The sequence below is a fragment of the Sceloporus undulatus genome, chromosome 1, assembly GCF_019175285.1.
Source record: "Sceloporus undulatus isolate JIND9_A2432 ecotype Alabama chromosome 1, SceUnd_v1.1, whole genome shotgun sequence".
Lineage (NCBI taxonomy): Eukaryota > Metazoa > Chordata > Lepidosauria > Squamata > Phrynosomatidae > Sceloporus > Sceloporus undulatus.
The window spans coordinates 354,161,121-354,183,522 of NC_056522.1; the positions used below are offsets into that span (position 1 = coordinate 354,161,121).

A 22,402-nucleotide genomic window follows, 5' to 3' on the forward strand; every position below is an offset into this window, starting at 1 on the left:
TTAGGCCCAGATCTGTCTAAATAACATGTTTATCAAAGAAGGTAGAAACACTGATGTTATTATTATTTGATTATCTTTCTATCGATTTAAAAGGGCTCGACAGCTATATTGTCAGCTTTCTTTCTGGAAATATTCCAGAAATTAATGCTTGCTTCATTTACTTATTGTTAACCATTTAAGCAGATTATCTTTGTTGTTGTTTTGTGCCTTCAAGTTGTTTCTGACTTATGGCAACCCTAAGGTGAATCTATCATGGGGTTTTATTGGCAAGATTTGTTCGGAGGAGGTTTGCCACTGCCTTCCTCTGAGGCTGTGAGCTTATGACTCGTCCAAGGTCACCCAGTGGGGAATCAAATCCTGGTCTCCAGAGACATAGTCCAACACTCAAACCACTATACCACACTGGCTTAGAATATATAATTGCTATAATACAATTATACAATTATACAATAATATATAGAATCATAGAATCATAGAGTTGGAAGACTGTATATATACAGTGTTACTGTACAGTATATTAAAAATATGTCTTGGGAGAGCCTATGTGGTGTAGTATTTCTAGTGTTGATCTAGGACTTTGGAAAACAGGGTTCAAGCTGATGCTCAGCCATGGAATTCTGCTGGATGATCTTGGAAAGTCATACTCTCTCAGCCTAAGAAGAAGGCAGTGACAAGCATCCACTGAATAAATTGTGCCAATAAAACCCTCTGATAGGGTCATCATAAACCGGAGTCAGCTTCTGGGTACATAACAACACTGTCTTGCCTTCCCACTTCCCAAATGTTATAACACCAAAACAGTAGCTTCTGTGTGGAGTTGTTTTTGAGGTATGTGGTACATTTACATCTTCAGTTTAGAGGCACTGTGGGTTTTTTAAAATAATTAACAATGCTATTCAGCGTACTGTACTTTAATTCACCAAATATCAGTTTGAGCTTTGAAGATGCTCAGCACGATAGCTAAAGCTAAATTTAACTGCCAGAATTAACATTTTACTAACATGCTATCAGTAAAGTCTCTGTCCTGGGCCTAGTGCTAGTCAACATCTTTATCAATGACTTGGAGGACAAAATTGGGGGCATACTTATCAAATTTGCAGATGACACCAAACTAGGGGGAGTAGCTAATACCCCAGAGGACAGGATCAAAATTCAAGATGACCTGAATAGACTAGAAAGCTGGGCCAAAGCTAACAAAATGAAATTCAACACAGAAAAATGTAAGGTACTGCACTTAGGGCAGAAAAATGAAATGCACAGATATAGGATGGGTGACACCTGGCTGAATAAAACTACACGTGAAAGGGATCTGGGAGTCCAAGTAGACCACAAGTTGAACATGAGTCAACAGTGCGACGCAGCAGCTAAAAAGGCCAATGCAATTTTAGGCTGCATCAATAAAAGCATAATGTCTAGATCGAGGGAAGTCATAGTGCCACTATATTCTGCTCTGGTCAGGCCCCACCTGGAATATTGTGTCCAGTTCTGGGCACCACAATTCAAAAAGGATGTGGAGAAACTGGAGCATGTCCAAAGGAGAGCGACTAAAATGGTGAAGGGTCTGGAAGCCATGCCCTACAAGGAACGACTTAGGGAGCTGGGGATGTTTAGCCTGGAGAAGAGAAGGTTGAGAGGTGATATGATAGCCCTGTTTAAATATTTGAAGGGATGTCATATTGAGGAGGGAGCAAGCTTGTTTTCTGCTGCTCCAGAGAACAGGACAATGGATGCAAGCTACAGGAAAAGAGATTCCACCTCAACATTAGGAAGAACTTCCTGACAGTGAGGGCTGTCCGACAGTGGAACACACTTCCTCAGAGTGTAGTGGAATCTCCCTCTTTGGAAATCTTTAAACAGAGGCTGGATGGCCACCTGCTGGGGATGCTTTGATATGGATTTCCTGCATGGTAGGGGGTTGGACTGGATAGCCCTTGCGGTCTCTTCCAACTCTATTATTCTATGATTCTAAAGTGGCAGCACAGACTATATAATGAAGTGAATTCTACCTGGTTCACAATACAGGTTAAGTATCCCTTATCTGGAATTCTGAAATCTGAAATACTCCAAAATCATCCATATGGGTTGCTGAGATAGTGACTCCTTTGCTTTTTGATAGTTCAATGTACACAAACCTTGTTTCATGCACAAAATTATTAAACATATGATGTAGAAAATTACTTTCAGATTATGTTTATATGTATGTGTGAAATATATATGAATTTCATGTTTAGACTTTGGTGCCATTTGTAAGATATCTGATTAAGTACATGAAAATAATCCAAAATTTGAAATCCAAATCAGTTCTGTCCCAAGCATTTTGGATTAGAGAGACTGAACCTATAACAGATTTATCTATTATAGAAAAACTATAATAAAGTTGGAAAACACCTAATGTTTAGGTTTACCAGATCTTATGGCCTGGCCCTAAATCTCAATTTTTTATGGGTCATCTCCATGTGGGAGACAAGTGTGCAAATTGTTTAAGATGCCAGCCACAGATGCAGGCAAAATATTATTATTATTATTATTATTATTATTATTATTATTATTAACCTTTATTTATGAAGCGCTGTAAATTTACACAGCGCTGTACATACAATCTTTTTATTTAGATGGTTCTCTGCTCTCGGGCTTACAATTAACTCATCCAGAACACGGCCACATAGCCCTAAAGCCCCACAAAAACTATGTATTCTGACCATGAAAGCTTTTGATCTTTGTTTATGGTGGGCTCAGCTCCAACCAAGAGGAAAGGACTACAGTGGTACCTCGGGATACGAAATACCCAGGTTACGAAATTTTCGGGATACGAAAAAATCCCATTGGAAATCATTGTTCCGGGTTACGAATGTTTTTTCGGGTTACGAAGAAAATTTTTGGTGCTTTTCGGCGCTTTTTCGCACGAAACGCGGCTTTTCCCCATTAGTGCCTATGGCAATTCGGCTTACGAAGGCTTTTCGGGTTACGAAAGCGGCCGCGGAACGAATTACTTTCGTAACCCGAGGCACCACTGTATGTGCAAATCTTCAGCTCAGCTGAGAACACCAGCTTGATACAATTTACAAGGTTTAATTTTGTTGCCACTGCTTTCAAACTCATTTTTAAAAGTCTATGTATTTACTTAGTTAGCTTCCTCCTTCCCTTCCATTCATTGTGGTGCCAGGACTCACCCTCCTTTCTGCTCTTCATCTGCCTTCTGGCTAGAAGCTAGTAGGGTACATTAAATGTTCCTAATCCTGTCTCCCTACATACTTGAGAAAGAACAAGCTGCTCATTTCACCTTGATTTGGAAACAGTCTTTTAAGCTAAGATTTCTCTCTTAATTTCCAAATAGGAGAATATGTTCTCTCCATGTGTACATTTGAAAGACAAGCTGTAAACAACCATGGTTGCTCCTTAATGCTTAATGATATCACCAGGAAACCTCAGGGTCTGGGATGACCTGAACTGTTAACTATACTAAAGTTATACAGTTAATGATACAGCCAGAAGCTAGAAACTTCATGTTGAACAAACTGCCACTTCATATGCCCTACTGGGGTCACTGGCAGGGTGAATGACTCTTCCCCCCCTTTTCTCTTCCTCTGTACTTTTTTAATTTAAAAAATGTCTGACGCTGATCATAAAGGGAAAGAAGATAAGGCCAATATCCTGTTGAACACCACTAGATTGGAAAGCATAGTAATATGGGATCAGCACTGCACATGTAGTGATCCACGTTCAGTGAGGTCATTGTGCAAGTGTTAAAATCACACTACAGTCCACTGCATTCATGGTTTGACTCAACAAGATCTTGGTCAAGTACGACAGCAAATATGCCAGCTCAAGAGCTGAAATAAGCTTCCCCCAGTCTCACCATATTCTTTAATACATGTTATTTAACTTTTACAGATAGGTTTTGGCCCAACCATGTCTTTTCTCTGATTATTGTATTTGCTTCTTATATAAATATATATCTTTTGCTTGGATTAAATCTTTCTTTATTGATTACACAGGAGGTCTTGCCTGTTGCAGGGGTGGAAATGCAGTTAACAGCTGCTGTTTCACTTTTGACTATTCTACAAGAGGAATCAATATCCATCCATACTTACTCCCACTCCTTCCTACACATCATTTTACAGAATCTGGAGCACAGAGATGCAGGTTAGAGACACACCATACTGCTGCTTTCTTAGTTTCTGATGCTTTTCTTTGTTAAGTAATATACATTTTAAAGCAGTGCATGAACCAGGAAAAATAAAATAAATTAAATTAAATAAATTAAATGGTTAACCGTGTGTGCTGGCCAATGTTCTATGATGCAGTTTACATCTGATTAGTCATAATTTTCCTTCATCATAGTTAAAAATACATTAGAGCTTGACAGGCCTTCACAGAAAGTTTTTGGGTTGGAATCCCACGAACACTAACATGAGAGTATGCACCATTGAAAGTGAAGTGTACTTCTAAATGGATGAGCATGGGATTTTACTTGGGGAATGGAATCCTAACTCAAAGATGTGTTGTCTCAAGGAGATCAGGAATAGTCAAAAGTCTTTTGTGTGGTTGAAGTACCTTTAAGCCAGAATAGCCACCTTCTGTTGACTGATTTCAAAAATTAACTGTCCTGTTGATTGAAATCAACTAACGGAAGAGCCAGACAAGGGATGGAGTGAGGGAAATGCTGAGTTATGCTAGTTTCAAACCCCAGCTACCTTAGGAATACAGCCATTATATCAGCACAAAGGCCAGAACCAAGTTGGTGCTAATTCATTTCCAGTACATCTTAGGCTTAGCACACCTTCATTGGTCTAATGTTAGCTCAACTGGCCCTTGACCCTCCTTTGCCAACTGGATTGCATTGTTACTCTGTACCTTTTTTAAATTTATGATGGTCTGTATTCAAATAGCAATGACTTGTATCAGCAGATTTAAACCTCTCACCAAGTTTGTTAGAAAAAGTGACTATTTCAATTAGAGCCAAATTTATCCTAAGAAAACGTAAGTAAATTGAAGTTAAAATGTGTGATGCCATTTACAAGAACAGTTGGCCCTTCTTATACACGGATTCAAGCATCCACGGTTTGAAAATGTTCAAAAAAAGTATAAATTTCAAATACCAAACCTTGATTTTCCATATTTTATAAGGGACACCATTTTGCTATGCCATTGTATTTAATGGGACTTGAGCATACACGGATTTTGTTATCCACGGGGGATCTTGGAACCAAACCTCAGTACTGTATATAACAAGGGTCCACTGTAAAATTACTGAGATTTTACCTGTAAAATGAGAGCCATTCAGCTGAACATACATCACAAGGTAAAGCACAAAAGTAAGTCAAATCTAATCCTACGGTTTGTAAAATAGCAACATTCTGTTAACAAATACATAACATCATTATAACAACATATATGTGTGAGTGCAGTAAGTTGAGAATTACTACTAATAACTACAATACATGTCACATAGACTACAAAAATAGGAGTTAAGAAGGAAATCCTATCATTCAATGGGGTTACTGCTAGGTGAGTGTGAATAGGACTGTATCCTTATAGGGAAGTTCTCTACATCTACTCAGAAATACATTTCATTGTGTTTAGTGGGGTATATGCTCAGTAGGTATAGGATTGGACCTTTAATTGATTTTTAGGAGACTCTCTTTCAAATTCTAACCAAAAATTTGCCAAACAAAACTTGTAATAGATACTTGTTCTTTAAGAGCATTGTTAATTGAGGTTACAATCTAAAAACATGCTACAGATTCTTGTTACTTAACAGCATCGTTAATTGAGATGCAGATGTATCTATTGATTATTTGTATTTTACAGGTGTTAGCAATGCCTGGCTGGAAACTCTTCTTGCTGCATTAGAAGCTTTGCCAAAAGAAACCATCAGACATGAGGTAAAGTAGGTTTCACTGAATGTGATTTAGGCAGGTGATATGTTGTAATCTGTAGTTTTCTGAAAGCTTGGTGTAGTTGTATATTCATTCAGGATCAAACCACAAATGATCCTCAGTTTTCAGGTGCATGCCCTATCCCCCTCCCCAGGGATGTTAGTCTCTGATTAAATTTACCCAAAAATGATTTTTTGGGGGAAGGGGTGTGTCTCCTTATTGTCGGATGATGAGATTTGCGGATTTATTTTTACTTATTTTTCTGAGAGAAAATGTATGCATTCTCTAGACATCTGTAGGTCTTCCAGCATAATTATGTGGTCAATTTCTGGCAGATGTTGACCATAGAGTTGTAGTGGAGTACCTAGAGATTACTAGAGAGGTTTTTTTTATTTGCAGTTTTTCCACTTTCACAGGGGTCCTGTACCCCTAACCCCAGCGAATGTGGAGGGCCAACTGTACTTTGTACTTTTATCAGTTATTCTATTTCAGCTGATGTTATGTTCAGCTGATGAGACAGGTCTGATCCAACACAGCATTTCTTAGACACTAAGAGCTATCTCATTTCTACTGTTTAGATATTGTGAAATGTCACATAGTTTAAAAATGCTAGAAAAATAGTGAGCACTGCTGAGCTTATCCGCTTTGGCAGCGGGCCATGTATTCACTGTAGTCCCAGCCTGATTGCAGCCACTCCTTCATGGCTGTCTGCTTCGGGCTCTAGAGTTGTCAACAGTATGCTTGGAAAGGGACCAGAAGGAGAAGTTGTGTGTGTGTGTGTGTGTGTGTGTGAGAGAGAGAGAGAGAGAGAGAGAGAGAGAGATTGAGAAAGATAAAGAGAGTTAGGGCCTGTTGTTGGGTGGTGTTTTACCCTTTTAGAAAGGAGACCACAGCTGCCATCATTTCTAGACCTCATAGCCAGTGGGGATGCTGGCTATTCTGACTGGCTATGATGGGAACTATAGTTTAGCATATCTGGATGGCCCTAGTTTAAGGCAGGCTACTTTAGATGTTTTCCCAACTGTAAACACCTTGTTAGAGCAGGTGCTGTCACACAATTACGAAAATGTCTAAATTCCCCCCACACCTGCTTGCAGTAGTGTTCATTTTATGAGAAAGACTGGTGCACTAAGTTCCATATCACTATTTTAGACATAAGCTGTTCTTAAACAGACTTCTCTCACACAATACACAGCTCAGAAAACATTTAAATGGCACCCGTTGCAAAGTCCAATTCATGTGAATGGCAAGTCTAATTTTGTCTGACTGGTTGTTGTGAACCAAGGATATACAGCTGACCCACTTAGCTGAACAAGTGCAGTTCAGGAGCACCTGTTTTATAGCTTGATGGACAGCCCCCCCCCCCCCCCCATTCCAAATAAAACAGGAAAAATAGGTCTGTTGGCAGCCCCCCTGCAGGTGCCCAAATGACAGGCAGATGAACTGTGCTTTTTCAGCTAGCTAGGTAGTAAGTTGCTCAGGCTTTTTTTTTAAATTTATAAATACTGTAGGGAAGATGCAAAAAAAATGCTTTTAACGCTTATTCTAATTCTAATATGTCTAAGATCCAAAACACACTGCAGAAATAATCCAGTTTGAGACCACTTTATCTGCCCTGTCTCAGTGCTAGGGAATCCTGGGAATTTTAGTTTATTGTGGCACCAGAGTCCTTTGACAGAGACGTCTAAATGTCTCACAAAACTACAGTTTCCAGACTTTCCTGGCACTGAGCCAGGGCATTTAAAGCCATCTCAAACTGGTTTATTTCTGCAGTGTGTGGACCTAATAATTCTTTATCTTTCTTCTTTCCTTTCTTTTTCAATGAGGCTTGTATATGAAAAGATATCAGTGTGTTATACACTTTCATTTATACATTTCTAGAGGTGGGATGGCCACTTTACCAAGGAAAACTGTAATTCTCTGTATGACTTAATGAGCAGTTCACACACAATACTTTATCCCTTCACAAGAAGCTTGAGGCATGAGTCTGCTTCATTACTGCATTTAAATGGTTAAAGAAAAAAGATAGCTAAAAGCATTGGATTCAGGAGGTACAAACCATTTCTGTCTAGATTTCTATAATAAAATTCCACTTAGGAAAAATAATTAATTGACTTCTTACATTTCCTCCCTGGAAGATTGTAAAACAAGATAATATTAACTTGCATAACTTGCGTTGTGCAGTATATAATTGTGTCAATATGGTGTGTAGGCATTTTCATAATCTAATTAATTAGTGTGAGGAAAGCACTCTGAAATTTTCATTTGCTCTAAATGTCAAGTCTTTCTTTGCAGGTTCATTTCTGATTTCACACTTTTCATTCACTGGAGTTTCTTGCCATGCCACTCATGAATGAGATAATAAAAGGGGAATGGATGGCTTGTGTGATGCACCCAGGCCATTATAACTTTTTCAAATGTTTTTTTAAAGAGAAAATATCATGAGCAGTGACTTTTTTTTAGCAATGGGTTTTCTTTTGCAAATACTTGTATCTCATTAAAGAGGTGAAAAATTTATCTAGTTTTTCACAACATTCTGGTGCTGTCCTTCTTTTGAGTTGTTCTGTTCCCATTTTTTTTAAAAAAATGCCATTATATGTCTGTGCCCATTAATTATTTTTTTTTAAATCTAGCTACTTTAGTTTCTTGGAAGTGAGCTGAATCACAGTTCTGCCAATCAGGACTAAAACTGAAATTAATAAGGAAACACATATTTATTGAGAAATGTATAGATATATTGGTTTAGAGTGCAAATGCATGGATTTTGTATTTAGCAACAGCCACAGTTCAGGGAAGAAGAAACACACAGTGATAAATATGGTTCCTGGAGAATATATAATATTCTATATTTTTAATTCATGTCCAGGTAGATGGGACATTTTAATCCCCCAAGTTACTTTATGTTGCAAAATTCATATGGAACTAGAACTACAAGGTCAGGCTTTTATAGCATTGCCTGCTGAAGAGTTATAAACAGCATCTTTGAATTTCAGTAACCTATCATGTGCAGAAGGTGTTTCTAAAAATCAAAAAATAGGTGGAGGAAATTGCATTTGTATTAATTACATCTTTTTGAAAATAAGGACAGCTGACAGCGCTATAGAACATATATTCCACATTATATGTACATGTATTTTTTGACTCTTGGTATTGTTTTGGGTATTGTAGAATTTTCTTAATTCTAAACCTACAAAACACTTCTTTTCACATTTTTATACTGCACTATAGACTGGGATTCTCATTGGGGTCAAATATACTTCAGATTAAGGCAATTAGTGGAAGTGTTTTTTTTTTAAAGTATCTTCATTTGCAGTCCTGACATTAATGTCTGTATGACTGCACATTCTCCAAATGTATGCATGGTGTAGTAGTTTGAACATTGGATTATAATTCTGGAGAACAGTGTTCGAATCTCTGCTTGGCCATGGAAACTCACTGAGTGACCTTGGGCATGTCACACTCTCTGAGTCTCAAAGGAAGGTAAAGGCAAACATTCTCTAAATAATTCTTGTCAAGAAAGCTGGTCACTGTAGGTCAGAAACTACTTGAAGACACAACAACAACAACAGTTCTTAGCTCCAAAAAGTTAACGCTAAAATATGTATATGAGGGAATATTACATAAAAATACACATATTAAGGAAGGATGCACACAAAATGTGTATATAGAGAAAATAGCATGTGAAAATAAATATGATGGTACAGTTTTTTAAAAATGTAAAACAATGATGAAACCTATCAGAACACATTTACAATTAAATAAATGTAAATCAGTGCCAGCCAATTAATCTGCTTATGTCTAATTTCTTTTCCCTTTTGCTCATCAAATCTTTCTATTGATGCAGCCCCGCTTAGCCCAAATAAGAACTTCTGTTAACTGCAAGAACTAAATAGTAGCTCCATATTCAGAAGCTCTGTACTTCTGAATACTAGGTGCTGAGAGCAAATAACAGGGGGATTCTGCTGCCTAAATGCCCTCTTTGTAAAATGCTTAAAGGAATTTAGCTGGCCCCTCTTGGAAGCAGAAGACTGGATTAGATTGAAATAGATAACTTGCCCAAGGCTACAAGCTAAATGCAAGACAAAAGTATTTCTGAGTCTCCAGACTTTTAAATCCTAGATGCCACTTCCCCTTTTATTACTTTACCTGAAAACAAACAAACCCAGTTTAGTGCCCCCAAAGCAGTTCCCTTCCAAATAATTCATTTTCCCCTTCTTCTTCCTAACTAGTTTAGTTACTCGTTACATTTAGATGTTACCTTTCTTCTGAAGCGTTCAAGGTGATAATCTTGGTCAATACAAAAGCAATAGTGTGGCAAAAAGAAATGGCTAATAATTTTCTTAATAGACGTATTTGAGTCATAGTTTATGAATACAGCTGAGACTTGAAGTGTGGTCCTTTCCAGTATCTTCACTCCAGAATCTGCACTCTTTTCAGTGGGTACAAGATAGTCCAAGCTAACAAGCACCTGCTGCATATGTTAAAAGGCCTGAATTTTCTCTCTCAGCTACCTGTACTTAGAGCCAGAACAGACTGGCAAAATACACCAACTTCCTGGCAGCTTGGGAGCGTGGTATGTGCACAGTGCACTTCCCCATGCTGGCAGGAAGCCTCTGTGAAGCCGCCCGTCCATTTACACGGTGGCAGCTTTTCGGAGCTCTGGTGGCACAGTGTTTAGACACCACATGCTGCAGGAGCACCAGACAGACACAGTGGAAAGGGCACCTTTTTCTGGTGCAAAAAGGAGTGGTATTTTGTCACTTCGTTTTGCGCTAGAAAAAAGCCGGATTGGAGCTGTGGCGTGCAGTTGATGCCCCGATCTTGTGCTCAAAGGGCCAGAGGCCATATGTTTCGGCCCTTAGTTAAGTATGTTCAACTAGTTAGTTAAGTATATTTAACTCAGCACTGGTATAGACCAGCACAATACCCTGGCTTCCTGGTGGGGTGGGGCATGGCGTACGAATAATGCACACCCCCATGCTGCCCTGAAGCCGGTGTCATAATGAACCCATTCCTAAATGCTGCATACTGAAAAGGCACCACTGCGACAGAAAAGCATTTTGCTGCCTCTTTTTGTGCTGGGAAAAAGCTGGAATGGGGCTGCAACATTAAGTTGTTGCAGTGCTGATTCGGCTCTTTGAGAGGCGGCGTCATGCCATCCCTTTGGGCAGGTCTGTTTTGGGTCTCAATAACCTTTCCTAGCCTGACATTTCCCCAAACCTGATGAAAATGTAATTCATCCTTGCTTCAGTGACTTACAGAATGGACCTCATTCTCGCCACGCAAACTGATGTCTGGTAAAGTAGATTGTGATGGGGGAATTGTAATCATAGCAATAGTGTCAAAATCATGACTACATATTATTTCGATATGAATGTTCGTACTGTTTTGTGTTCTCAATTGCTATTTGGTCACCATTTTGACATTATTGCCATGATCTAACTCCCACCCCAGCTACTTTACTGGGCATCAACTACATTAGAGGAGGTTGGAGCATGGGTGAATGTGTTTCTGTCAGGTTTGGTGGGGTTGGTCCAGGAGACAGTATTTCACTAAAATATGCTTATCTAAGGGGCGAAACGATGGGCGGGAAAAAGCAGCTTGAAGCTGCCTTTCTGAAGCCGCATTCAAACCCCACACTGGCTCCCAAAGATGGCTGAGCGGCGCATGTCATTACCACATGGTGTTGCTTCAAGCCGTGCTGCTGCGTGCTGTTTTTTTACTGTTACTCCACCATCCCTGTGCAGCTTCGCGCACTGCGGCGTCACAAGGGCTTTGCAAAAAGAACCCGCTTTTTGTGGGTTCTTTTGCCGCATGAGGAGCTGCGCGTTTGTCTGTTGCAGCTTCCTCATGCAGCAAAACAAGGTGCCAACAGACGGCCCTTTGTGGGCGGTCTGTACCCCGCCACAGTTTTCTCTTTGGGCATTGCTGCCTCCATCTCTTGGGTATGGTAGCTCCATCTCTTTTAAACTTCTCCTGTGATGAGGCGTTTACATGCACATTAGGTTAGGTTTTGGAAAGAGCGCCCCTTTAGAGCCACCCTCGCATCGGTGCATTTATATGTACATGTGAAGGTGAGCACTTTCCAGGAAGAAGCAGAAGAATCCAGCTCCTTTTTGTCTGCCTTTCCCTCAGTAGCACAGCTTGGATTTACTTTCCGGCTGGCTTCAAATGTGCATTGTCTAAACGCCCTGGAACCAGACGGAAACCTGCTTATTTTGACCATCCGTTTCACCATCATCAGCTATAGGATCATAGAATCATAGAGTTGGAAGAGACCCCGGGGCCATCCAGTCCAACCCCCTGCCATGCAGGAAATCCAGATCAAAGCATCCCCGGCGATGGCCCCTCCAGCCTCTGCTTGAAGACCTCCAAGGAAGGAGACTCCACTACACTCTGAGGGAGTTTGTTTCCACTGTGCACAGCCCTTACTGTCAGGAAGTTCCTCCTAATGTTGAGGTGGAATCTCTCTTCCTGCAGTTTGCATCCATTGCTTCGGGTCCTGTCTCTGGAGCAGCAGAAAACAAGCTTGCTCCCTCCTCAATATGACATCCCTTCAAATATTTGAACAGGGCTATCATATCACCTCTTAATCTTCTCTTTCTCCGGCTAAACATCCCCAGCTCCCTAAGTCGTTCCTCGTAGGGCATGGTTTCCAGACCTTTCACCATTTTAGTCGCCCTCCTTTGGACACGCTCCAGTTTCTCAATGTCCTTTTTGAATTGTGGTGCCCAGAACTGGACACAATATTCCAGGTGGGGCCTGACCAGGCAGAATATAGTGGCACTATGACTTCCCTTGATCTAGACACTATACTTCTATTGATGCAGCCTAAAATCGCATTGGCCTTGTTAGCTGCCGCATCACACTGTTGACTCATGTTCACTTGTGGTCTACTTGGACTCCTAGATCCCTTTCCACCGTAGTTTCATTCAGCCAGGTGTCCTCCATCCTATCTGTGCTTTTCGTTTTTCTGCCCTAAGTGCAGTACCTTACATTTCTCTGTGTTGAATTTCATTTTGTTAGCTATGGCCCATTTTCTAGTCCTTTCAGGTCATTTCGAATCTTGATCCTGTCCTCTAGGGGTATTAGCTATTCCCCAAATTTGGTGTCATCTGCAAATTTGATAGAGAATTAGGCTCAATTTTTATTTTTATTTATTTATTTATTTATTTATTTTGAAATATGGCAAAATTTGGTGTTGCTTTTCAGGTCATTGTACTTGAGAGAAAATGGCTGCTCCCATGAATCAGTTGGAGCCATGATATTCCTTCCCCCTCCCCCCAAACTGTGGTGAGCTAACACTGACATCATGACTGGTGTATGCCTGTGTGTGTGGAGTGGAGATGACTGGTGTCCTTGGTACAAGGGACAGACATCTCCACCTCCTCTGCCTCTCAATCTAATAGTCCAGGGTAACAGCACATCATAATATATGGTCAACTTCTGCTATGTTTGCAGAACCGGTTTTAACCCCTATGGCAGACGTTACACTTTTTAGTTGCTCCAAACAACTTGAATTTAATGAAAAAAAAAAATGAAGGACAGCAGTTGGACCTCCCATTTTTTAAAAGAAAGTTTAAATGCTTTAAATTTAGGTGAAGCCTTTGAAATGTTGGTTTCCCCCTTTAAAAAGTTGTTGGAATGAACAGAACAGTTGAGGTAGGATGTGTGAAAATGAGATGGGAAATGGACTAAATAGTTTGTTTGTCCTTAACCCATGAGTTTTGTGCCAAGCAGGGTTTGAACTTAGTTTTCTCACATATATCCAACATTCTGTGCCACTCTGGCTCCCCCCCCAAAAGAACATCCCCATCTCCTCCCCACCTGATCAGTCCAATTCTCTCTTCTTGGATCTCATATACAACCACTAGAAGCTGTGCTCTTGGCACCTCCTTCATACTGAGCCTATTACATGTTCTACCTTGACATCATCTACTCTGGCAGCGAAGAAGTTTATTGTAAGGCTTCCTCCTGCAGACGAATACACTATGTATAAAAGATCTAGTCAAGGCTAAACAGGTCCCTTTCCCCAGTGATGTTCCCTCATGTGACTAATGTGTCTTCAGCTTTAATAAGTTGGTGTCAGCAACAAGGCAGAAAGGGCAGTCCAGCAAATTGGCAGTTATCCAGGATAATTGGAGGGTATCCTGAGAGCCCCTCTGCCTCCTTCACCATCTGTTTTTCAATTTGCAATAGCGCAGGTGTCCAGGTGACTTTCAACACTCTTCCATAATGGCAGGCAGGGGGAAACAGTAAAATCAATGCCCTATTTTTCCCTTTTTTCCCCTGGCTATCAAATGATGGCTTAACATGCTTTGTGCATTGTGGGAGCTTGCTGAGTGGGGCATATGCGTTAGGACTTGTGTCTAGATGCCTAGTCAACAAGAGAGTGGCCCATATCTGAGTAGGGCTGTGGAAACGAGTAAAGTAGACAATGAACAGGGTTACTGGTAAGATAACCTAGCAGGTGACATGTACAGCATCTTGTTCTTTCACCTAAAAATAATTATCACCAAACAGCAATACCATTTTTCTGACCATTTGCTTTGGTGGTGATCAATTGTAATAGAGAGCCCACCAGCAACTTCCTCTTCCGTTGCGCTGCCATGTGAAGGCAGGAATCAAATACTTTGCTTGGCTCAAAGACCCCAGGTGAATTGTTCAGTGTTAACTGTGTCCTTGAGAAGCCAATTGAAATAAAGAGTGTTGGTTTAGCTACATCTGTAAACTCCTGTCTTATGAAAGTGCGAAACAAGAAAAGCCGAATAGTGTGGATCCTCCGCCATGAATTCTCATGGAATAATTTGCTGGAAATGGTCTTCAGTGTATGTATAATTTTTATTGTAGATAACTTATATCCACCTAAATACTGAGATCATTTATAGTATGTTAGTCGCAATTAGCAGACATTCAGGAGTAATTGGAAGGTAAAGAGCAGTCAGCAAGAAGGCATGTAGTTGAATATCGTAAATACATCAAGTGTGTTTTTGAACCTGATGATCTCAACTCATCTCTTAGTGAACAAGTTCACATCTTGAAAAAGGTGGGAAGTGCTAATTTTGCAACACTATTACAAATGCCCTTGACTCGTGTTTCTTTGTGGATTAAGAAGATGAGAAGAACATCTCCTTTACATCTTTTAGTCTGTGCTTTAGAATTCTTTATAGCAGTTTTGCTAATATGAACATCCCACTGATTTTTTTCCCATGGAGAGCCATTAGTGAACATGACAGCATGTTGTAACACACAATTATTTCAAATGCAATGCAAGTGTTTGATTTGCTTTGCATACTCTTATTGGAAACCTGATACATGTGAGTATTTTTGCATTTGAAGTGTTTCTTAGTTCAATTAATGGTACTTTGCTTCTATTAAACTAATCTTATATATATTTTTAATTTCTTCTCCTCCTCTCTCTATAGATCCTGAATCCACTTGTTTCCAAGGCACAGTTTTTCCAAACCTTCAGTCTCGCTTAGTTAGTTGTAAAATCTTGGGAAAATTAGCTAAACAAGTTTGAAGCTCATATGTGAGTAACTGCCATTTGTTTTGCATGTGCAATGATTACAGTTTCTCTGTTGGTGATATAAAGTGACCTGCTTTTTATATTGTGGGAAAAGAAGAGATACTAAAGAAAACTTTGGGTTTTTCTTTTGTATTTAATATGCATCAGACCAGTCAGCCAAGTGCTCTTGTTATTTTTCCTCACTCCATCTAACTGCTGGGGAGAATATAGCTTCCTGAACTGAACCTATAATACATACTGTAATACATGTTTTCTCACCACTAAATGCCTGATCCATCCTCTCCCCCAATTCTTCGATGGTCATTTGCACTGATAATAATTTCTGCGTCTTTTAAGTAAACACTTAATTTCAGCTCTATTTCCATAATTTCCCTACTATGTCTAGGTTTTTTTTCCTTTCCATGCCATGTCAGAGATTATGAACTTGCATGAAGTGGTTGCTTTCAATCCTGTGTGAAGGCAGTTTCAGTAACAGAAGGTGTATTTTTAATCTGCATATACCAACTTGTTTGCTCCTTTCATGATCTGGAGATCTGTTTTGGTGTTTTTAAATTATTAACAATCATAAGTCTTGATTGTATAAATGCCACACTAGATGGCCTGGGATTTATAAATGCTGCATCCTGGTTCCTGATGGTTTTGTTCATTTTCTTCATGTCTTAAAAGATGAAAGCTCTGGTTGTTCAAGATGTTATGGCTGTTCATTTTGCAGTTCTATATAAAGCTCCATCATAATCCCTCATAGGCATGACTTCAGCTGTGATTTATAGAATCTAGCAATTTATTCTCCATCACCCTGTGAAACATAAGAACTCGCCAAGTATTTGGATGTGTTTCTTGCACTGATTTGACAGTGGAATGCAGTTAAACTTGGGTTTATTTTGCAAACAGTATAAAATGCTAAACATCTGTGTTGGTGCATTGCTGTGTGACATTGTTTCACCTGCAGGAATAATAGTAATAGCAATAGCAGCCTCATTTAATTACCATTATACCACCAGCAGTCTCTAAGCCTCTGATCACCTAACACCACTTCCCTGGTGCTGAAAGAGGAGCTTTTAACTTTGGATTGGAACGGGAAGGAGCTGTAAAGAAGTGTGGTTTGATGATCAGAGAAGGAGGAGGAGGAGTATGGGGAGAGTAGGTTTTAACATCAGATTGAGAAGGGAAGGGAAATGGGGTTTGGTGGTCAGAGAGATCCAGAGACAGAAGAGGAAGATGGGCAGAGAATGTTTTAATCCAATTGAGAAGGGAAGGGAAGTGGGTTTTAGTTGTCAGAGAGATCCAGAGAGGAAGGGGGAGGATGGGGAAAGTAGGTTTTAACATTGGATTGACAAGGGAAGGGAATAGGGGTGTTTGATAGTCAGAGAGATCCAGAGAAAGAGGAGGAGGAGGGGGAGAGGAGGTTTTAACATCGGATTGAGAAGGTTAATCACCTCTTTCACATATACTCCCTGGCGAGGCAGCTCTTTCGGAAATCACTGCCAAGGCAGGGAGAGTGGGGCATTGGAGCAGAGCTTCGTTCAGGACCTTTCTCAACCCAGGATTTTAAGGTCAATTTTTGGGCATATATTTTTTCTTTACTTATAGTCAAGTATATATGGTAAGCCAAGTTCAGGTGGAATCCTGAGCATGGTATAAGGCACTTCCTTCTTTGTACTGACATTAATTTTGTAACTGCAGCTGCAGCAGTGTTTAAGGAATATGATCTCAATAAATTCTAATATGAACTGACCTCATTCTCAATTAGCAGGTCAAAATGTGTAATACAGCTTGGACACCCATTGGGTTTTATACTTTCCCAATGGTTATGATACAGTTTTCAGTCAAAAGAAGATTCCCAAATGTGTATTATGACATAAAGACTATATTTTAAAACTGTGTTTTAAGAAGAATATAGTTAGAGATTTTATTTTGTGAGAGAATAATGCAAAGCAAGTTAAAATGTAAATTTTAGTGAGTACTTGAAAAACTGATGCAGAGTGGAAACAGACTGATCTATTTATCCTGTGAAGTTACTGTATCCTTATTCTCCCTTAACTAGTCATATCTCCCAGTGAATTCTTAATTTTATTCACTGTTAAGAGCAGACTTTTCTGTGTACTGAATTATTGGAAGCTAAGTGGAGATATGGAAACACCAAAGAGTAGAAAATTATGATGGAACTGAAATAGCCTCATTCAGTTCCCTATCCTCTTAATGGACAGTGAAGAAGCTCCTTTGGTTTCTGACAGACTGACTGGTATTTTCTGATACTAATCCTGGAAAATAGTGATCACAGTTGCTATTCCGTTTCTTCCTTTCTGTGTCAAGACTTAGGGTGGGAAGCATTGCCTGAAATAATATTCATGATAATGCCAAGTATCATCAGATCCAGTGTGAATACTCAAGTAAATTGTTCTGTTCTAAACAAATACATCTGTGGTTGTTTTATGCCTCTTCCTAACCTTCAAATTAGTAATTTATATTTACCTTTTTTGTTGTTGTTGCAAATACTTAATGGTGACAAAATAGTGATCTGCATTTCTGCTTGTATGATAGCATTCTGATATTCAGCAGTATTTCATTATTAAACATTGTTTTAAATGTAATGATAGAAATGCTTTTGCATTTCTAAAATCTGAGGAATATAACCTTAGCACTTGTAACAATAACCTTTCCTTACTTGCTGTGCAGAAACCAAAAAATGTAAATATAATCCGTATATAAAATGTGGTGTGAAACACAAGCTTTTACCATGACATAATTTGAATCGACTGTCTCAGCTAAGTGGAGTGAGATTTTCTTTGTGTTAAATTATAAAATTATTCCCCTTTCAGTGTTAAAAGAGAAATTCTTCCACTGGTGAAATCTCTCTGCCAAGATGTAGAATATGAAGTTCGTTCCTGCATGTGTCGGCAACTGGAGCTCATAGGTCAAGGAATAGGGTAAGCGCAATTTGTATTATTACTGTACATTGTAAATTATTCTGGAAAATGATGATACTAATTTCAACAGCAGCTACAGAGTATAGGGCAGGAACACAATGCAGATAGCTGTTGGGCAGTATCCAGGATGGGGATAGATTAAGGTTTGATGGCTTTGCAATGAAAGGAAGCTTTCATTAATATCCTGAGTTAGTGACTGAGTTGGACTGACTGATTCAGCATCACAGTGCCAGACTTCTACAAGGCAAACAGGTAGAGCACAAGAGACCGTGAGATATGAACCAGTGTTTTATATGGTGGTGCACGTATTTCAGGGCTGAGCCATATTACTTTGCCAAGGCTACAGATTGCCAATTTGTAGGATTCCTCCTGAACCGCCCTGGCAATATGGAACCTAGGAAAATCTTTGCATCAAGCAAAGAGTTCCCTTTATTTTTCTGCTCTTATGAAGGACTCTCATTGATTACAATTACACTTAGCTCTTGAATTTTAACTGGATTAAAAGTACACAACTAATTCAGCATGACAGTGCCAGACTTCAACAGACTTCTGTTCTTAAACGGCACAAATCTTTTACCCATATAGCCTTTCTCAGTACAAATACAGTTGGCTTTCCTTATAGGCAGGCTTGCCTTCCGTAGCTTTGAGCTTACGTAGAAGGCAAGCCCCGCAGAAATAATGGAGCAAGTACTCACGCCATGTGCCACCATGAGCACATGCCTCATTATTTTCTATGGGGCTTGAACATATGCTCTTTTCCCCATATGCAAGGGTGTCCAGAACAGATCCCTCGCGTATAGGGAGGGCGGGCTGTTCATTCTTGATAAGATGTTAGACAATGAAAACAACCCAGGTATATATCCCATTATGGCTGTGAGCTTTCTTAGTAATAGATTACTTTTTCCTTTGAATTTTATTTCCTTTTTTAAAGCACTTGTTTATGCTCTCAGGGCCGCACTACACATTACGGGTATCTTTTAGATAGTGTTTTCTTTTTCTTCCCTTCTTTTGGTCATAGAAAGCATTCTCCCAGGGTGGACATTTCAGCAGAGGAATTTGAAGAAGTGGAGAGGATGAAGCTGCTTAATCCTTCCCCTTCCAACCACTTTTCCATTGAAAAAAATCTTCCCCAGCTACTTCTCATACCTGTATCATTTGCACTATGATATAGCTAGGGGTGGGGTGAGATTTTGAGAAAAATGAAATAAAATGAAAATAAATGGCCAAAAGGAAAAGACTGCCAGCAGACCTTTAATCTGTCAAAGCTTACAGCCTCAAAGCCTGCTTCAAATTAAGAGACAACAGAAGATGTTTAGAAAGGAGGTACAGGTTGCTATCTATAGATTGGTCCTTATTCTCAACCATTTTTGACTTGTCTCTTTTGTTAACCAACCATAGTCTTATCTTTCTATTTCTAACCCCATCCCCATACCTTATTTTCTAGCTAAATTCTAAGGGAGCCATCTCAAGTCCTCCATTTTAACCTGACTCCAGGCCCTTTTATACTACTGAAAATGTCATGTTTCTTTTAATTCTTGACTTGTCCTATCTTCTTCAAGCAGACCACCAGCATTTAGCTTGTCTTGGTTATTTCTTCTCCAGTTTCTGTGCACTCTCATCTTCCTCTTTTCTGTATCCAAAACAGCTGCCTTCTCTAAATTTGCCAAGTTCCTTTCTTCCCTCTGGTTACTGTATATACTTGACTATAAGTCGATCTTGGGGCCAAAATTAGGGATTTTGATATGACCTGTGGATAGGTTGAGGGTAAAACCTAGGGGCATGTAACAAAGAATCTAAAGTGCATGAAGCAAAGGAAAACAATGCCAAAGAACTTACAAAATTCCATCAGGCTTAACTATTTGTGCTCATACTAAAGGCTGGATGGATGAGAGACTAGAAGGGGGTCAGTGCTTCCAGGACAGATTAAACTCTATCACCATATATATAGAAAGAGTGAAGGAAAGAAACAACGAGCCGGGAAGGGGGCCTGAGCAACCATGCCCGCAACAGCAGTCGCAAGCTGCGGCTTGGCCACAGAGGCTCTGCCGCCATTATTTTATTATAAAGACACTAAATCAAACAAAAATTACCTACCAGTAATAAATCTTTCTACATGAGGATCTATCCCTGAGAAGGGATCATGTGATCTGGGAGTGAGGAGAGGATTGGCGGAGAGGTTTGGAGAAGAGGAGAAAGGGAGAAGATGTGGTGGGGTGTGAGTGTTTGAGAGGACGCTGAAGAAGAACACACATGGTTGGGGGAGAAAAGAATGTGCAACCCAGGAGATTTACTACTCAACTTCATGCTCCCCGCTTCTATCGAGCTGGAGACTTAGGGTTTTGACTTTTCGGAGATTCTGGCTTGGAGTGGATTTTTCTTCTGTTTTGTTCTGCTTTTTTGGGGTTTATATTTGACTTGGGGACCTGCGTTTCTTTGACTCTAAGACTGGGTTTTTCACTTAAAGAAAACTACGAACTGAGGAGAGGGAGTCTAATAGGTTTGAAAACAAAGGAGGAACGTGAGAGGTGGAGTGTTTCGGTGAAGGCACGAAGAAATTGCTGAAGGAGAAGGAAAGAAGGAGAAGGCGGTCTGGAAGAACTGAGAGATACAGGAGAAAAGGGAAAGGAGCCAAAATAGGAAAGAGAAAGAGGACTGAGAAATAACTGAGAACTAATTGAGAAATAATCTAGGTGGCGAATTTGTGTAATAACCTTGGCAGTTCAAAGTTACAGGTTGGTGGACTTTAGGTTCTTGTGAAATGCTGGGAGGAAGAAACAGATTGGGAGTGAGGAAAAATGGCGTTGGGTAAAGGAAACAGCGTTTGAATGCCTGGGAGTAGTGGGGAAGTGTGTAAAATTTGTATTGAGAAATTAAAGTAGGAGAAAGCTACATTGTAATATGTCAGGAGAAAATTGGTAACAAGGACAAGGTTTGATTGTAACAAAGAAGGGAAAGTAAGCAGAGGGAAGGGTGTTTGTGAGGTCCTGTATAGTGGGAAAGAAAAAAAGCCTGGCTACTTTTCCCTGACATCCTTTGATATTGGGAGAAAGAAGTACTAAATAGACAAACACTACATAAAACACAAGTGGAGGAGGGAAATAAATAAATAAATTAGAGGGGAAGAGGACATAAAAACTTTACATTAGAGTAGATTTTGAGAGACTGTGGATAACATACAGTAGGAGTAATTTGGAAAAATTTTAGAAAATTTTGAAATCTCTAAATTATACAGGCGAACCAATTGATTTTCCTTTTCTAATTAGAGCCCAATATATTACGATGAAATTAAATTGAAGAACTTGTAGAAAATCTAGAAATAGTAATTATAAAGATAATTCCACTTGACCCTTACCCCCCCTTTCCCATACCCCCCACTCTGACCTAGAATCTCTAACCGAATTATAACAATACTATCTCTTCTTCACTAATTTTGAAGATGGTAGTGGGAACAAGGAAGGCGACTGCACAAGCAACATCAGCATCTCAAAGAAGACCCTCGCTAGAGACTGGTAATAAGATGCCAGAAAGCAATGCATCACTTCTGGAGGAAATGAGGAGGCTTCATTTAGAAACAAATCTGGAGATTCAAAAATCAAGGGACGATTTGAAAAATGAATTAAAGAATGAAATAGGAGAAGTAAGAATAAGGTTAAATAAGATTGATGAAGATCTAAATTCTATTAATGCTAAAGTGAAGAAACTAGAAAAGAAAGCAGAAGACCTGGAAAAACAAATGGAAGAGATGGTAAGACAACAAAGAGAAGACCAAGAACAGATTTTAAGAATGAAACTTTGTGGATTGCCAGAAAAGACAAATGAAAGCTTATATGCCGACCTCTCACCAATTCTAGCAAAATCCATCGAGGAATCTGAAATTCAATTCCCGTGGGAACTGGACCGTATATACAGACTAAACTCCAGAATTGTGAAAATGAGAAGCCTGCCAAGAGACGTAGTGGTGTACTTTGTACGCAAACAGACCAGAGACATGATACTCCAACAAAGCTACAAAACAAAACTAATAGTGGAAGATAAGGAGATAAAAATCTTGAAAGACATCCCTGGAA

The 22,402-nt window shown here is 39.5% G+C and overlaps 1 protein-coding gene across 1 annotated transcript in view; it reads left to right on the top strand.

Annotated features, from left to right (window-relative positions):
• PPP4R4 (protein phosphatase 4 regulatory subunit 4) overlaps positions 1-22,402 on the top strand; it is a 158,858-nt gene that overhangs the window by 66,165 nt on the left and 70,291 nt on the right. The window contains 6 exon segments of the mRNA XM_042454785.1: positions 3,996-4,143; positions 5,812-5,885; positions 15,305-15,344; positions 15,347-15,390; positions 15,392-15,411; positions 18,228-18,335. Of these exon segments, the coding sequence (XP_042310719.1) occupies positions 3,996-4,143; positions 5,812-5,885; positions 15,305-15,344; positions 15,347-15,390; positions 15,392-15,411; positions 18,228-18,335 (434 nt within the window).